The 13230-nt window shown below is 35.3% G+C and overlaps 1 protein-coding gene across 1 annotated transcript in view; it reads left to right on the top strand.

Annotated features, from left to right (window-relative positions):
* Positions 1 to 13230, top strand: part of ASXL3 (ASXL transcriptional regulator 3) — a 180581-nt gene that overhangs the window by 54471 nt on the left and 112880 nt on the right. The window contains 1 exon segment of the mRNA XM_021686199.2: positions 12325 to 12433. Coding sequence (XP_021541874.2) covers positions 12325 to 12433 — 109 coding nt within the window.

Raw genomic sequence — 13230 nt, 5'->3', positions numbered from 1 at the left:
AATTGATCTCTTCTATATTAACTGACTTAACTAATTATACCACCATTTGTCCCCAGCCATTAGAGCAATCCTAAATTCCTTCTTCTCCCTTATCTCACACATCTAGTTAGTTTTTATGTCTTACTGATACCCCCCTCACACCGTATTTCTTCTCCTGCATTTCTTGACTCTTTGTCCATGTCTCTGGCCTACCATCCTTGCTCTTTTGAGGTTCTTGTCATCTTCCCTGCAGTCCAGTACTGCAGGCTCCTAATCCATCTGTCTTTTAGGCATGTCTCATTCCAGATCTATCCTCATGCTAACAAAGGGACAAGGGCATCTTCATCCTTAAAATTTTCTGGGGCTTTTTATCATCTCTTGCATGAAGACTAAGCTCCTGGCCATGGGATTTAGACATGTGCATGGCATGGTGCATATCTTCCCTCTGGACACTGATCCCAACCCTACTTTCCCTCCCCCTCACTCTCTGAAAATGCCAAATAATTAATCATGTTTCTGGGCACCACATTCAGTTCTGTCCATCTGTGCCTTGTTCATGCTGTTCCCTCTACCTGGAATGACCTCTTCACTTCTGTTTTAGATAGATTAACAAAAACTTAAAGATTAATGCTCTCCACCATTGACTAGGGTGGGGAAAAGAGTTACTCTCAAGGGAAGGTAATTTGGAAGAAATGATCAAAATTTTAAAATCACCCTTTTAATCTAAAAATTATTTCAGGAATCTATTCTAGAGAAATAGGCATACATATTTTCTTAGTCTGAGCTGCTGTGACAGAATACCACAGACTGGGTGGCTTATAAGTAATAGAAATTTGATTCTTACTGTTCTGGAGGCTGCAAAGGCTAAGATCAAGGTTCCTGCAGATTTGAAGTCAGGTGAGGGCTTGCTTTCTGGGTCATAGATGTCCCACTACACATTGAGTCCTTATTTGGGAAGGGGACAGAGAATTCTCTGAGGTCTCTTTTATAAGGCCACAAATCCCATTCATGAGGGCTGCATCTTCAGGACCTAATCACTTCCTAGAGCCCCCACCTCCACATACCATTACATTGGAGACTAGGTTTCAACATATGAATTTTGGGGGTTGGGGACACAAACAGTCTATAGCTCCTTTATAGAGAGAAGTATATAGTATATACTCTATAGAAGTATACCAGATTATTTATTGCAGCACTATTTTAATGGGTAAAATTAGATACAAACTAAATGTTAATAAGGAAATACTGTAAAAATTATGACATATCTATTCTATAGGATATTAAAAGTACTATATGAATATTAAGAATATCCAATAATCTGTACAATATTAAGAGCAAAAAATATTCTGTGGGAAAATCTCCTGGTTGTGTTATTAAGCAAAAAAGCATGTACCTACCAGTATGCACTAACTGCTGTCATTTCTGTTGAAAATAATTTTAAAATACCAAACCATAGACTTGAAAACAGGCATATATGTTGTCATAGTTGCTTTGGATTTTTTAAAAATTAAGTCTAGCAGGAAAAGCTGGAGCTTCTTTGATTTCCTTCTTTTCTCAGAGGCAATCTGTGTCATAGATCTGCTGTATATCATTGTAGCTCAGAATTGTATTGTTTTACTATGAATATATAGGTAAAAGTATATCTGGGTCTATAGCTATAATCTATTGGTGACTAGTTTATTGACAGTTTCCTAGTTTCTATTTCTGGACATTCTCAACCAATACTTGGTATTGCCAAGCCTCAAATTTCGTTCTACTCTGTAAATTGTGCAATGTTACTTTATCAAGAGCCCGTGAATGTTTCATGAGTGTCCAAGCCTGGCAGGCCTCTGAGGGGACCACAAAGAACCCTAAGGAAGTTGGAGTCCTAAGTTGCTAGATGCCATCAAGGAATGTAGTGTTAGATGCACAGAATTAAATGCTACACTCCTGGGACTGGCTATAAAGCCTCTGGAAGTTCAGAGATGATCATGGACTTGAGAGGTAATTGGAAGTTTTTAGGAGGTGAAGGTGAGGGGGGGGGGCTTCACAAATGACTAGGAAGAGAGGAGAACAGAAGGCATTGAAGGTGAAGGGAGTAGGAAGACAGGCAGCATGGCTGGAATAAACAGGAAGCCAATAGTTAAACCATTATTAATTGTCCTTAAAACCTTAGCCAGAAAGGGATTAGCAGAGCTTTAAAGCATACCTATTTTAAACTCATCATTTTACAGATGAGAAGATTGAGGCTTAGAAGAAGGAGGTCAGCTTGTATAAATCATTTAGCCTATTTGACAAGTGTCAAAAAAAAAAAAAAGGGGATATATTGGTTTATTTAACTTGGATATCCGATGGATTGATCTTCAACATGACTAGATAATGCAGGAGTTCAAGTGATACCATCTTTTGTCCCCCTTTTCTTTCCATGTTTTGCTCAGCTTTCCTCTGGTTAGCCTTATTCTTGGCAGGCTCTCCTTGTGGAGGCAGAAGTAGGCACCCGCTAATCGTTTTTGTACCTTTACAGCTTATGTTTCTACTGAAAATAATGTATGCTCTTTTTCTTTATGTCTGTATCAGTTCCCCAAACTCCCACCCTTTGACCATTTTGTTTAATCTGGCTGGCCTTCCTGGTGGGGAAATCAGGACCATTTCACTGATAACTAACCTGGAATCACATTAGTGAAGAGGGGAAAGTCCCTAAGAGAAAGGAATGCATAGCATGCATCTATAAGATGGCCAGTCTGGCCTGAGTGGTGTGTGGGGTGTTTGACACACATGATTGTAGTCATCAATTTAAATAGAATATAGATGGTAGTCATTGCAGGTGCTTTATGTCCACAAATGCCTGATTGTAACAACTTTCATAGGAGTGATCAAGTTCATCTCAACAAACATGTTTTGAGCGCGTTGGGAGTGCTTGTCAGATAACACAAAACTAAATAAATATGTGACTATCCCCTAAGGAGTTCCCAAACTTGTAAGTGGTAGGGGGGGCAGGGAAGTTAGAGGTATAAAAATATTGATGAAACCATGAGGGATATGCAAAGTGTTGAGATTGTAATACAGGAATGGCCTGGGCTCACGAAAGGTGTCACCACACAGACCATGGTTAAAAGTTTTATTTTGAGTGGTAAATGGACCAAGGAGTGGGATGCGTTTCCAGACAGAGGGTTTCATATGAACCAAAACAGAGGGAGGGGAAACCATGGAGGCACACGACTTACAGAGTTGGATCAGATTCTAGGAGAGTAGTCTGAGAGTGAAGAGTAATCTGAGTGTTGGAGAAGATGAGCCAAGTATGCTATAGGAGACTAATTTCAGCCTAAAAGTCTGTGCTTCTGAAACCACTGATTTTAAAAAATAAATAAATAAAATCCAGTGTATGGCATGGCCTGAGGCATCTAAGCAGTGTTTTTGTTTGTTTTTTTTTGAATGAGAACATTGCTTTGGCTCCATTGGGTCAGCTGCATTGGAGCAGGGAGATACTGAAGGCAGGGCTGGGGGCTATAGAACTATCCTCCTGTGATGCAAATAATGTTTGAATTAGAAGGTGAGGAAGCAAAAAGGTAAATTGAAAAATGAACTTTGTTGAGGCGCAATGATTTGAAGAGTCTGAGAAATGCTTCAGTCCTAGGTGATGAGGAGGAGGATAGTACCCATCACTGAGTGAGAGAAATAGAAAAACAGGAGGAAGATCTCCACTGGGAGGATGAGTAAGATGACCTTTATGTTGGGTAATATTGCAAATACATAGTATTTTCAATTACATGTGGATACTATATGTAAATTTGTCAATGCTGTTCAAAGTTCCTGGACATATTTTTCAATTTTATAAATTTACACAGGGAAAATTACTCACCACAGTGCATTATTTTTTTCCACAGAAGAACAGATGTTTTGTATACCTTTAAAATAATATTTTAAGCATTTGGCTAATAAAATCAAACATTCCTGGGAGTATAACTGCTAGGTACTTTTTCCTTATGATCCTAGTCATAAATATAGTATAGCATTTCTTCAAGTATATTTCTTGGCATACTGTAATAGGGGATATTGCTGAATATTGCGGTAGGGAGGATATTTTTTTAATGCTTATGCTTAGGAAACAGTGAGTTAAGGAGGTTTCTTAAGTAGGATTTTTTCAGAGACTTTAGTGTGTATTGTTAATGTAGTTAGTGATTTTGCAAAGAATACAGCATGCTGCTTTTCTGAAACTCATTTGACAGTTCTTTTGTAGCACCACTTGGGACTAGTATTCCATAGAACACATTTGGAAATGCTGTAGTATTAGCTATTGCTAACAAGTTGGGAGAGGAGAAGTACAAGGAGAATATAGAAATTCATGTTTTTATATGAAACTAACTTATCATACCAAATATAATTAATGTCTGTTTCTTAATATATGAAATCCACCATTTTATTTCGGAAGATACATTTTTTGGCTTAATTGAAAATATTCTCTTTGAGATTGCAGTGATGGGAAAGTAGTATAAAGTCCTGAAGAGTCACCAGTGCCATGGGTTGGTTGCCTCTGCATTGGAACTGGTGACATAAGATATTGGCACTTGATTCCATCTCAGTCATTTCCTTGGAATAAACTAAGGATAACATTTAAATTTGAAATGATTTTCCTCCTGTTGTGCCACATGCCTCAGGCTCCTTTCTCCTAGATCCCTTGTCATTTTGTATGTATTCAGAGAATTCACTTGAGCTCAGCCTGCATTTCTATTATGTGCAAAGCACTGTCGGAGTGCAAATTTATCTCAAGATTAACTTGACATATATAATGTGCTCAGTAGATGTTTATTCAGTTAATGGATTGTGTTATTCTTTAATGATCCAGTTCTACAAAGAGGCATCTCAATTGTGGACCTGAATTCTCTACCATATTCTCTCAAAGTTCTTTCTTTTCTAGTTTGAATAGGTAGCATTACCTGAAGAAGATGAACAACAACGTCATCGTCTGCAGCCTAGTTCTTAGAATAAGGAAATCTACCCAGAGGGGCATCATTGCTATAGGTGGCATTGAGCAAAGATAGAGCCAACCACATTCACCGTTTGCCAGCATCTAGCTTTCCTTTGTGTGTTTCCTTCAAGTGCTAAATACTCTTTTTTAGTATCCAAGGTTAATTAAGTGGAGGAGGCAACTGTGGGGAGAAGAATGTGGGGGATTGAGAAAAGCATGGGCTTTGGAATCAGAATAGAATTTGGATTTCAGCTATATCACTTAGTTGTTCTTTGACTGCAGTAAGATTCTTAATCTCTCAGCCTCAGTTACATCTGCAAAACGGCATCATGCTTACATTTCATGGTGGCTCTAAGGAATATAGATAATAGGGATGAAAGCCCAATCCCGTTACAAATGCTCAGTAAATGGTAACCATAATAACAGATATTTATTATTATCATTCTTTGCCTTCTACCTTTGCAGAGTAAGTTATTTTCAATATTATTCACATGTGAAAGGCTATGGGGTTGGAGTGTAAGGTCGCTCATGTCTTCTCTTAGTTTTGCTCATGAAGTGAAAGTGAAATTAGACAAAATCTTACCTGAACCGATTCTTTAGACAAGTTATGAAATATTTAAATTCTTTCCATTTGCCATCCATTGTACCTCTAGATTTTTGTTGCTTTGAGGAGGAGGACTATTCATAATAATGAGAGCTCACAATTTTTGAACACGGTTTGCCAGATGCATTTCTAAATGTTTTACGTGTTTTAACTCCTTAATTCTTCAGAATAATCCCTTATAAAATAGTGACTTTTATTATTCACATTCTGTAGTCGAGGAACCTGAGACCCAGAGAGGTCAAGTCTCAACTCACACAACTAGTAAATGGTCTAGCCTCTGTTGAACTCGAGCTGATGGGCTCCAGAAGCCACAGCCTTATTCGTTGTGCTCTATTGCCTTTCTTGGAATAGCAGTGGTAACAGGGCATGTAGAGAAACAATCGCCAATATCCAGCTATACGTGCGCAGTGTTGTTTACTCAGTGTCCATAAAAGATTTATAGACGCCTCACTTCAGATTTTAGTTGGAGGTCTTTAAAAATTATAATTCGGAATATAGGCTTTAGTTTATACTTTATAGGCCCATTTCTTAATTTCCTTATAGATACTGTTTTAAAATAATACCAAGCAAGCTCTTGTCCCTGTTTTAATGTTTTGAGAACCTTGTCTCCTAAAACAAAAGGTCAATTTAATGAGTATGGTTATATGAACCACAGTAGTCTATCTGGTGGCAGCTTGGTAATGTCTCCAAAGTGAATGAAAGGTCTAAGTTCAAATCTCTGTTTATATTCTAAGAAGAATATCTTTTTATATTGTTCAAGCCGATCAGAGCCATGTGTTTAGGTTTGGAGTCTGAAATTGTTACTCTAAATTTAAGAATTAACTTGCACAGCATATGTCACTTGGTAATTATTTCATGCCTCAATATATCCACTTCATAAGAGTACTGGGGCTACATTTCTAATTTTACCTTAGAGACATGTTGAATATTGAAAATCATGTTGATATTCTTCACGTGGAAATATGCAAAGTATCTTCCTATTATGACCCATCTCTTGAGTTAATTGGTTCTTCCTATTTATTTTTATATTTTTAAAACTCTAATATTTGTTATTTCTCATGTCTGTGCTCATGAAAAATGTTCATTAGTGATCTTCCTAAGGCACTACAAAGTTTGGGACACTGTTTTTGTCTTTAAAATCAAAGTTCAGGGTTGCTGTAGGTCATTTTTTTGGTTAACATTTTATGTGCTGGGATTATTTAGGTAACGTATTAAGCTTTTAAGTTTTTATTTTCAGTTGTTCTCAAGAGTTCCAGACTAGTGGTAATTTTTCTCAGAGTAAGAAGTTAGTTTAGAATGTTTTTTAATCATCTAGGTTACTGATTGATCAATGGATGTACACTGTGCCTGTATGTGTTAAGGAGCCATCCACACTCACTGGTAGAAATAGTTTATTCTTCTCCACTAGTAATGACCTGCCCATTAAAGATGTAAATAAATAGACAAACCCAAGAATGCATTGCTCTTTTTTTTTTTTTAATTTTCTAAAAACATTTTGGTTAAGTATAACATATACAAGAGTTAGATACACAAATCCTAAGTAAACACGTTAGATTTTCACATAGCAGACACAAAGATCTGCCATCAAGAACTAAAATATTACCTGCACACCAGAGGCTCACATAGTTTCCTCTTAAAAATATATCCTTTATAGTTAAGATATTTTCTCTAAGCCATCAACACTGGAAATACTTGAAAGGAGCTATTATGAATTTTTTTGAAAGGAGAGTGAACATATGATTGTTTCTATTAGTTTATATTAATAGCAATTAGCACAATAACTGTTAATAACACAGTAAATGCTGCTTAACAATTGCTTCTTGCATTTGTTGAGTTTTTAGACTTAACATTGTTTGGGATTAATTTTTTGATGTTCCCGTATTTGAAAAATGAGATTAAAAATGTTTGGGGGAAAAGCTTTCATTTGACATTTTTTTTAAAAGATTTTATTTATTTGACAGAGAGAGAGAGAGAGACAGCGAGAGAGGGAACACAAGCAGGGGGAGTGGGAGAAGGAGAAACAGGCTTCCCGCTGAGCAGGGAGCCCGATGTGGGCTCGATCCCAGGACCCTGGGATCATGACCTGAGCCGAAGGCAGACGCTTAATGACTGAGCCACCTAGGCGCCCCTTATTTGACATTTTTAAGAGATACTTAGTAAAATAAAGTAGTTAAAAATTTGGGTTACTTAAAAATATTGTACAGCATTATTATTTTATACATAAAGGAATGGAGGACCACACTTACAATATTTTCTTTGTCATGTCTATAAATTTTCTTCCAATTGCATTCCCTGGGTATTTTTTGTGGTTTGTAAAATTATTAATATAGATAAGCCATCCATTCCCTTCACTAAGTGTGCACTATTAGTAAAATTTTATGTGTTCTGTCAGCAATTTGATGTGATAAAGCAATGGTTTTTCTGTAGTTCACACAGCACCAGGGCTCTGCAAAGCATCTCTGGGGGTTCTTTGATGTCTAGACAGTTTAAATTATGCCTGCTCTCCTGCCTCCAAATTCCACCCCTGTTCTGCTTCAGGGGTTGTGGGAAATGAAAACAAACCAGAAGGGTTCCACAACCCTACAGTCTAGGGAGAAAAACAAACAAGTAGAATAAGCTGTATATCTACCCTGGCAGGTGTATAGGAAAGGGCCCAATTACAGAGAATGGTAAAAAGAAAAGAATTAGGGACAAATACTGTCTTTCTTGTTTATTTCTAATTATATTCCTGATATAGAAATACATGTGCATTGCAGACAAAATGAAAACATGGTAGAGGCAATAGGGAAGGAAGTACGAGTTGCCTTTTACCCCAGCTCCCCAGTTTTTCCTCCCCATTGGCAGCCAAATCTACAAGATTGGTGTGTTTCTTGTATATTTTCCTGTTTATTGAAATGATAAGATGCAGAATTGCAGTCTAAGTTGGAAAACTAACTTTCTTTTCTTCCTTTTTTCTTGGTTTTCCTTTTAAAATTTGGGACACCATGATTCTTCCAACTCATCTTTTTAGAAAGTAAGTAACTTTTGAAAGTTCAGAGTTTTTTGTTGTTGTTGTTAAAATGTTGATGCTTTATTATTTCAGGTATACATTTATTACATACACATATTTTATTACAGAATTTTTTTTTATTCTTACGTTAATCCCCATACATTACATCATTAGTTTTAGATGAAGTGTTCCATGATTCATTGTTTGTGCATAACACCCAGTGCTCCATGCAGAACATGCCCTCCTCAATACCCATCACCAGGCTAACCCATCCTCCCACCCCCCTCCCCTCTAGAACCCTCAGTTTGTTTTTCAGAGTCCATTGTCTCTCACGGTTCGTCTCCCCCTCCGATTTCCCCCCCTTCATTCTTCCCCTCCCGCTATCTTCTTCTTCTTTTTTTTTTTTCCTTAACATATATTGCATTATTTGTTTCAGAGGTACAGATCTGAGATTCAACAGTCTTGCACAATTCACAGCACTTACCAGAGCACATACCCTCCCCAGTGTCTATCACCCAGTCACCCCATCCTTCCCACCCCACCCCCCACTCCAGCAACCCTCAGTTTGTTTCCTGAGATTAAGAATTCCTCATATCAGTGAGATCATATGATACATGTCTTTCTCTGTTTGACTTATTTCACTCAACATAATACCCTCCAGTTCCATCCACGTCGTTGCAAATGGCAAGATCTATTACAGAATTTTTAACTTTTAAATTCCAATTGAGGTAATTAATTACCCTAGCCTTAACTGTGAATGAAATGTTTTTAATTCATTAAAAATATGAATTGCTACATAGAAGGTGTTCATGCTAAGAATACACTTTTCACATATATTTGCCTCACCTTCTTTCATACGCACAGTAAGTCATTGTAATATATATTCATATATAAACATATTTAAATATGTACAAATATAAGTATATTTTCCTTAAAATGGGCCAAGTCATGCTTTCTAGGTTTTTTCGAATATGAAAATAATAAAAATACATAAATAAGACTTTTATTTATTACTGTTCAATAGCAGTTCATTAAGACATCCATTTCTTCAGGAAAAGCAATCCAAATTTTCTAGACTGTATGGGGTTGTTGAGAATAGCAATAAGTAAATGGTATGAAAAACTTTTAAAAAATTCATTTTCCTATGTGTATTCTGCATTGGATGAAACAGTTACCCTTTATTAAGTATTTAACTCTATTGATGCTAGTGTTTTATTGTTTTTAAATAAAATGGACCATATGATTAGTTGGTTTTTTTTCTGTTAAGAAATGCAGGTGATATGCTTACAACTAAGTGACTAATTAGCCAGTGATTTGGGGCATAAAATTTGCATTTCGTTGCAAAATATTTTCTAATTCTTCTAAAATGCAAATGTTGTTTAGTTTTGAAATAAAACAGATTTCATATGTTTGTTTTGGGAAAGATTTGGGAGAATTATAGTGATTATTGAGACTTGGGATAACTGTCATGTGATTGTGAAATACATATTTTTAAATATTTCCGTAGTAAATCTTGAGTTTATGGAATTAATAAACAGTATAATTTAATATATTCATGCTCAACAGAGCTTATTATTTATATGAAACTAGGTGCTTATCACTTACATTTGCAGCAAGCATAGCATCAAACTTCTACTTAATAGTCAATTTATCTTTTACAATTATCTTTCATTTACTGTACCTTAGAAAGAAAATTATAGTGATGCTAAATTATATTTGTTCAGCATTTTTTAGTTGTCTTGAAATCTGTATTATTCTTTTATATTCTAAATCTGTGTTAGGACTTTAGGAAAAAAGCAGGAAGAATGTGTGTGAGGTTCGATGTTAGGTGGGCAATTTTATTGTTATATTTTTGAAAGTCTACATTCTTTCATTTTTATGTATTGGGTTCTATTTTACTTGTAGTGTTAACATTTTCTTGCCAAGTCCCTACAGAAAGTCTGTGTTTCTGACAGTTTCACTAAATTAAAACTTCACAAATCTGGCATAATAATTTCCCAGCTTCAAATTGTCTCTGCTTTTATCTAAAGAGAAAATGACAAAAATAGGTATTTTGGAGTGCTCAACATAACATGTACAGCATTATTTATCTGGAATTTGTTCATAGATATTTCTGGGGGAGATGAATATGTTTTACTCTATAAGGTATGCCTGGCCCACTTGAAATATGAGCGGAAAATCTTTTGCGAGGAAAAATAATGAAATGAGATCTGTAAACTGGAGAAGCTTCATGGGGAAAGATATTACATAAGTACACACAGTGCAATTACCATATATACTTTAGTGTTATCACTACGTTGTTCTCTGACCACATTCATATTAGGGCACTTGCTTCCTGTCAGATCCATTGGGATCATACAGACATGTTGGCACAGAGAAGCTGCTTCCTAAGATAATAGTGTTATTATTATAATACTCATAAACCTTATGACCTTATGACCGTGATAAGTTTATATGCCATATGCCATATGCCATATATATGTGCATATATGTACATATGTACATATGCGCACATATATATGCACACACATGTGTATATATGTGTGTCTCTGTGTGTGTGTGTACACATACATACACTGGAGATATATATATATATATATATATAATATATATGTATATCCAACTCAGCAGATTTGGCTTTTTTCATTTTATTGGTGAATTTTCATAGTAGGTAAGAGATTTCCTAATTTTTGTTTTTAGAAACTCTTAATTTAGTAACATAAAATTATGTTGGGAAATTCAAACCTTAATATCCTAGAGGTCCATAATCTTATCTGAGAATATTTTGGGTTAAATACTCAGAACCCCTAAGACACAAATGGGGTAGAGTAGGGCTTCTACTCAATATTGGTTCAACCAAATATTGATCTTTTAGCATATTAGGAAGTAAAATGTACATGGAAGCGTAAGTAAACAAAAGTAATAATTCTGGCTATAATTCTAGTTTGCAAAAAATATTAGTTTGCAAAAAAAACCCAAAAAAGTTTCTAAAGTCAACCCCAGAAAATACATAACCTATACATTTCACAAACATCTTTCTAGGTATAATGAATACATTTCAATGTTTGTACAAATGTGCTTTGAAATTTTTAATCGTTAGTTTAATGCCAGTTGATTTCTTTAAAAAATCTATTTTCATAATTTAGTCACTTGCATCTTTACTACAGAACATAAAGCTGGGCAGAATTCCCAAGCATTATTATTTTTTTATTGACAAATCTGAGAAAATGATGTCATTGTAGAAACTGTATCAGGTATAAACACAGATAACAGGTTTTTTATTTGGCCGTGTGAGAAATGCAATCCTGTGAGTAACTTAAACACTTGTAATTTCAAATCAGTTCTTCCCTGGTTTCTTATTATTCTTTTGTTGCTTTTCAACCTATAGGATTGGGCTGTCCTTGAACTTGGTTTATTTGATCATTCAAGTGCAACCATCAAGTAGTCTGTAATATTTAAAAACTGAGGCTTCATGGTATTATTTGTAAAATAACAGCACATAAACGTTTGGGCTTTGGTTTTTTTGAAATAGAGTGTTGGTTGCTTTATGAATAAAAGCATAATTTCAGTTCAGGATACTTTTTGCCTGAAGCCTATAAGACAGATGCATCTGATTAACTTTGGCAAAACTGGACTGGCCTGTTATTGTAATGTAGATTTTTTTGGGGTTGGGAGGTTATTTTAAAAAGGCTTGTGAGAAGTTTTTTTTTTTTTTTTTTTTTTTTTTGAGAGAGAGACTGAGAGCACAATTTTGCCACAGAAACTGCATCTCAGATTGCTTCATTTTTGCACACTTTTATTTTCTAGTGGAACTTCTCCATTAGCCTGTCTGAATGCAATGCTTCACACTAACACTCGAATAGGGGATGGAACATTCTTCAAAATCCCTGGAAAGTCAGGCCTCTATGCTCTCAAAGTAAGTTGGATTGTTCTGCATGTTATGTCTGTTATTACTGTGTATCATGCATTTTTTCAGACATGTGAAGGTAAACAAAATTAGATTTGGGTGAAGGGTAGAAAAATGACCCCTGTGCCTTTTAAATGTTTTCAGATGTCTTAAAAATGATTTCATATTAAGAATAAACAATGACATTTTTCTTCAAGGAAAGCATATCTGTGGTTTCACTCTAACATATGGTAATGGAAAATAGTTGTGGCTTCCTTAAAATTCTTGATTCTTAAAAATTTACATGGAGGAGTGCCATGAATCATCAGCCAAGAGCTTAAGATGATCACAGTTGCTGTAAACTATTTGACTTAATGACCATCAGTTGATATACAGGCTTCACACCTGTATGCCTTTCTGTCTTTTATAAAAATAAATTTATCCATTCTTCTTGAAAAGTTGCTGATTTAATCGTTCAATTTTAAAACAGCAGTAATATCAAGGGAATTTTAAATAATGCATACTTGTGTGAGAATAGAGAAATGAAATAAAAAGCTTCAGATAATGGAGTCTTAATTATTTTAGTATAATCCCATTCCCAACTAGAATGGGAAATGCTATCTAAGATACAAAATTCCAGAGGATAAAAGCTGATGATCTACACATGGTTGTGTAACTTGGAACAAATAAAATCAATGTATTATCTCTTGTAAGTTAAAAATTTAAGTCACTGCTTTAATACATGATGGATTACATTTAAAGTTCATTAATGTCCTTTGAGAAGGCTGTTTTTAATGCTAAAAGTTATACCTGGCAAAGAAGCAGGG

The sequence above is a fragment of the Neomonachus schauinslandi genome, chromosome 14, assembly GCF_002201575.2.
Source record: "Neomonachus schauinslandi chromosome 14, ASM220157v2, whole genome shotgun sequence".
Taxonomy (NCBI): Eukaryota; Metazoa; Chordata; class Mammalia; order Carnivora; family Phocidae; genus Neomonachus; species Neomonachus schauinslandi.
This window is presented reverse-complemented; position numbering and strand designations above follow the sequence as displayed.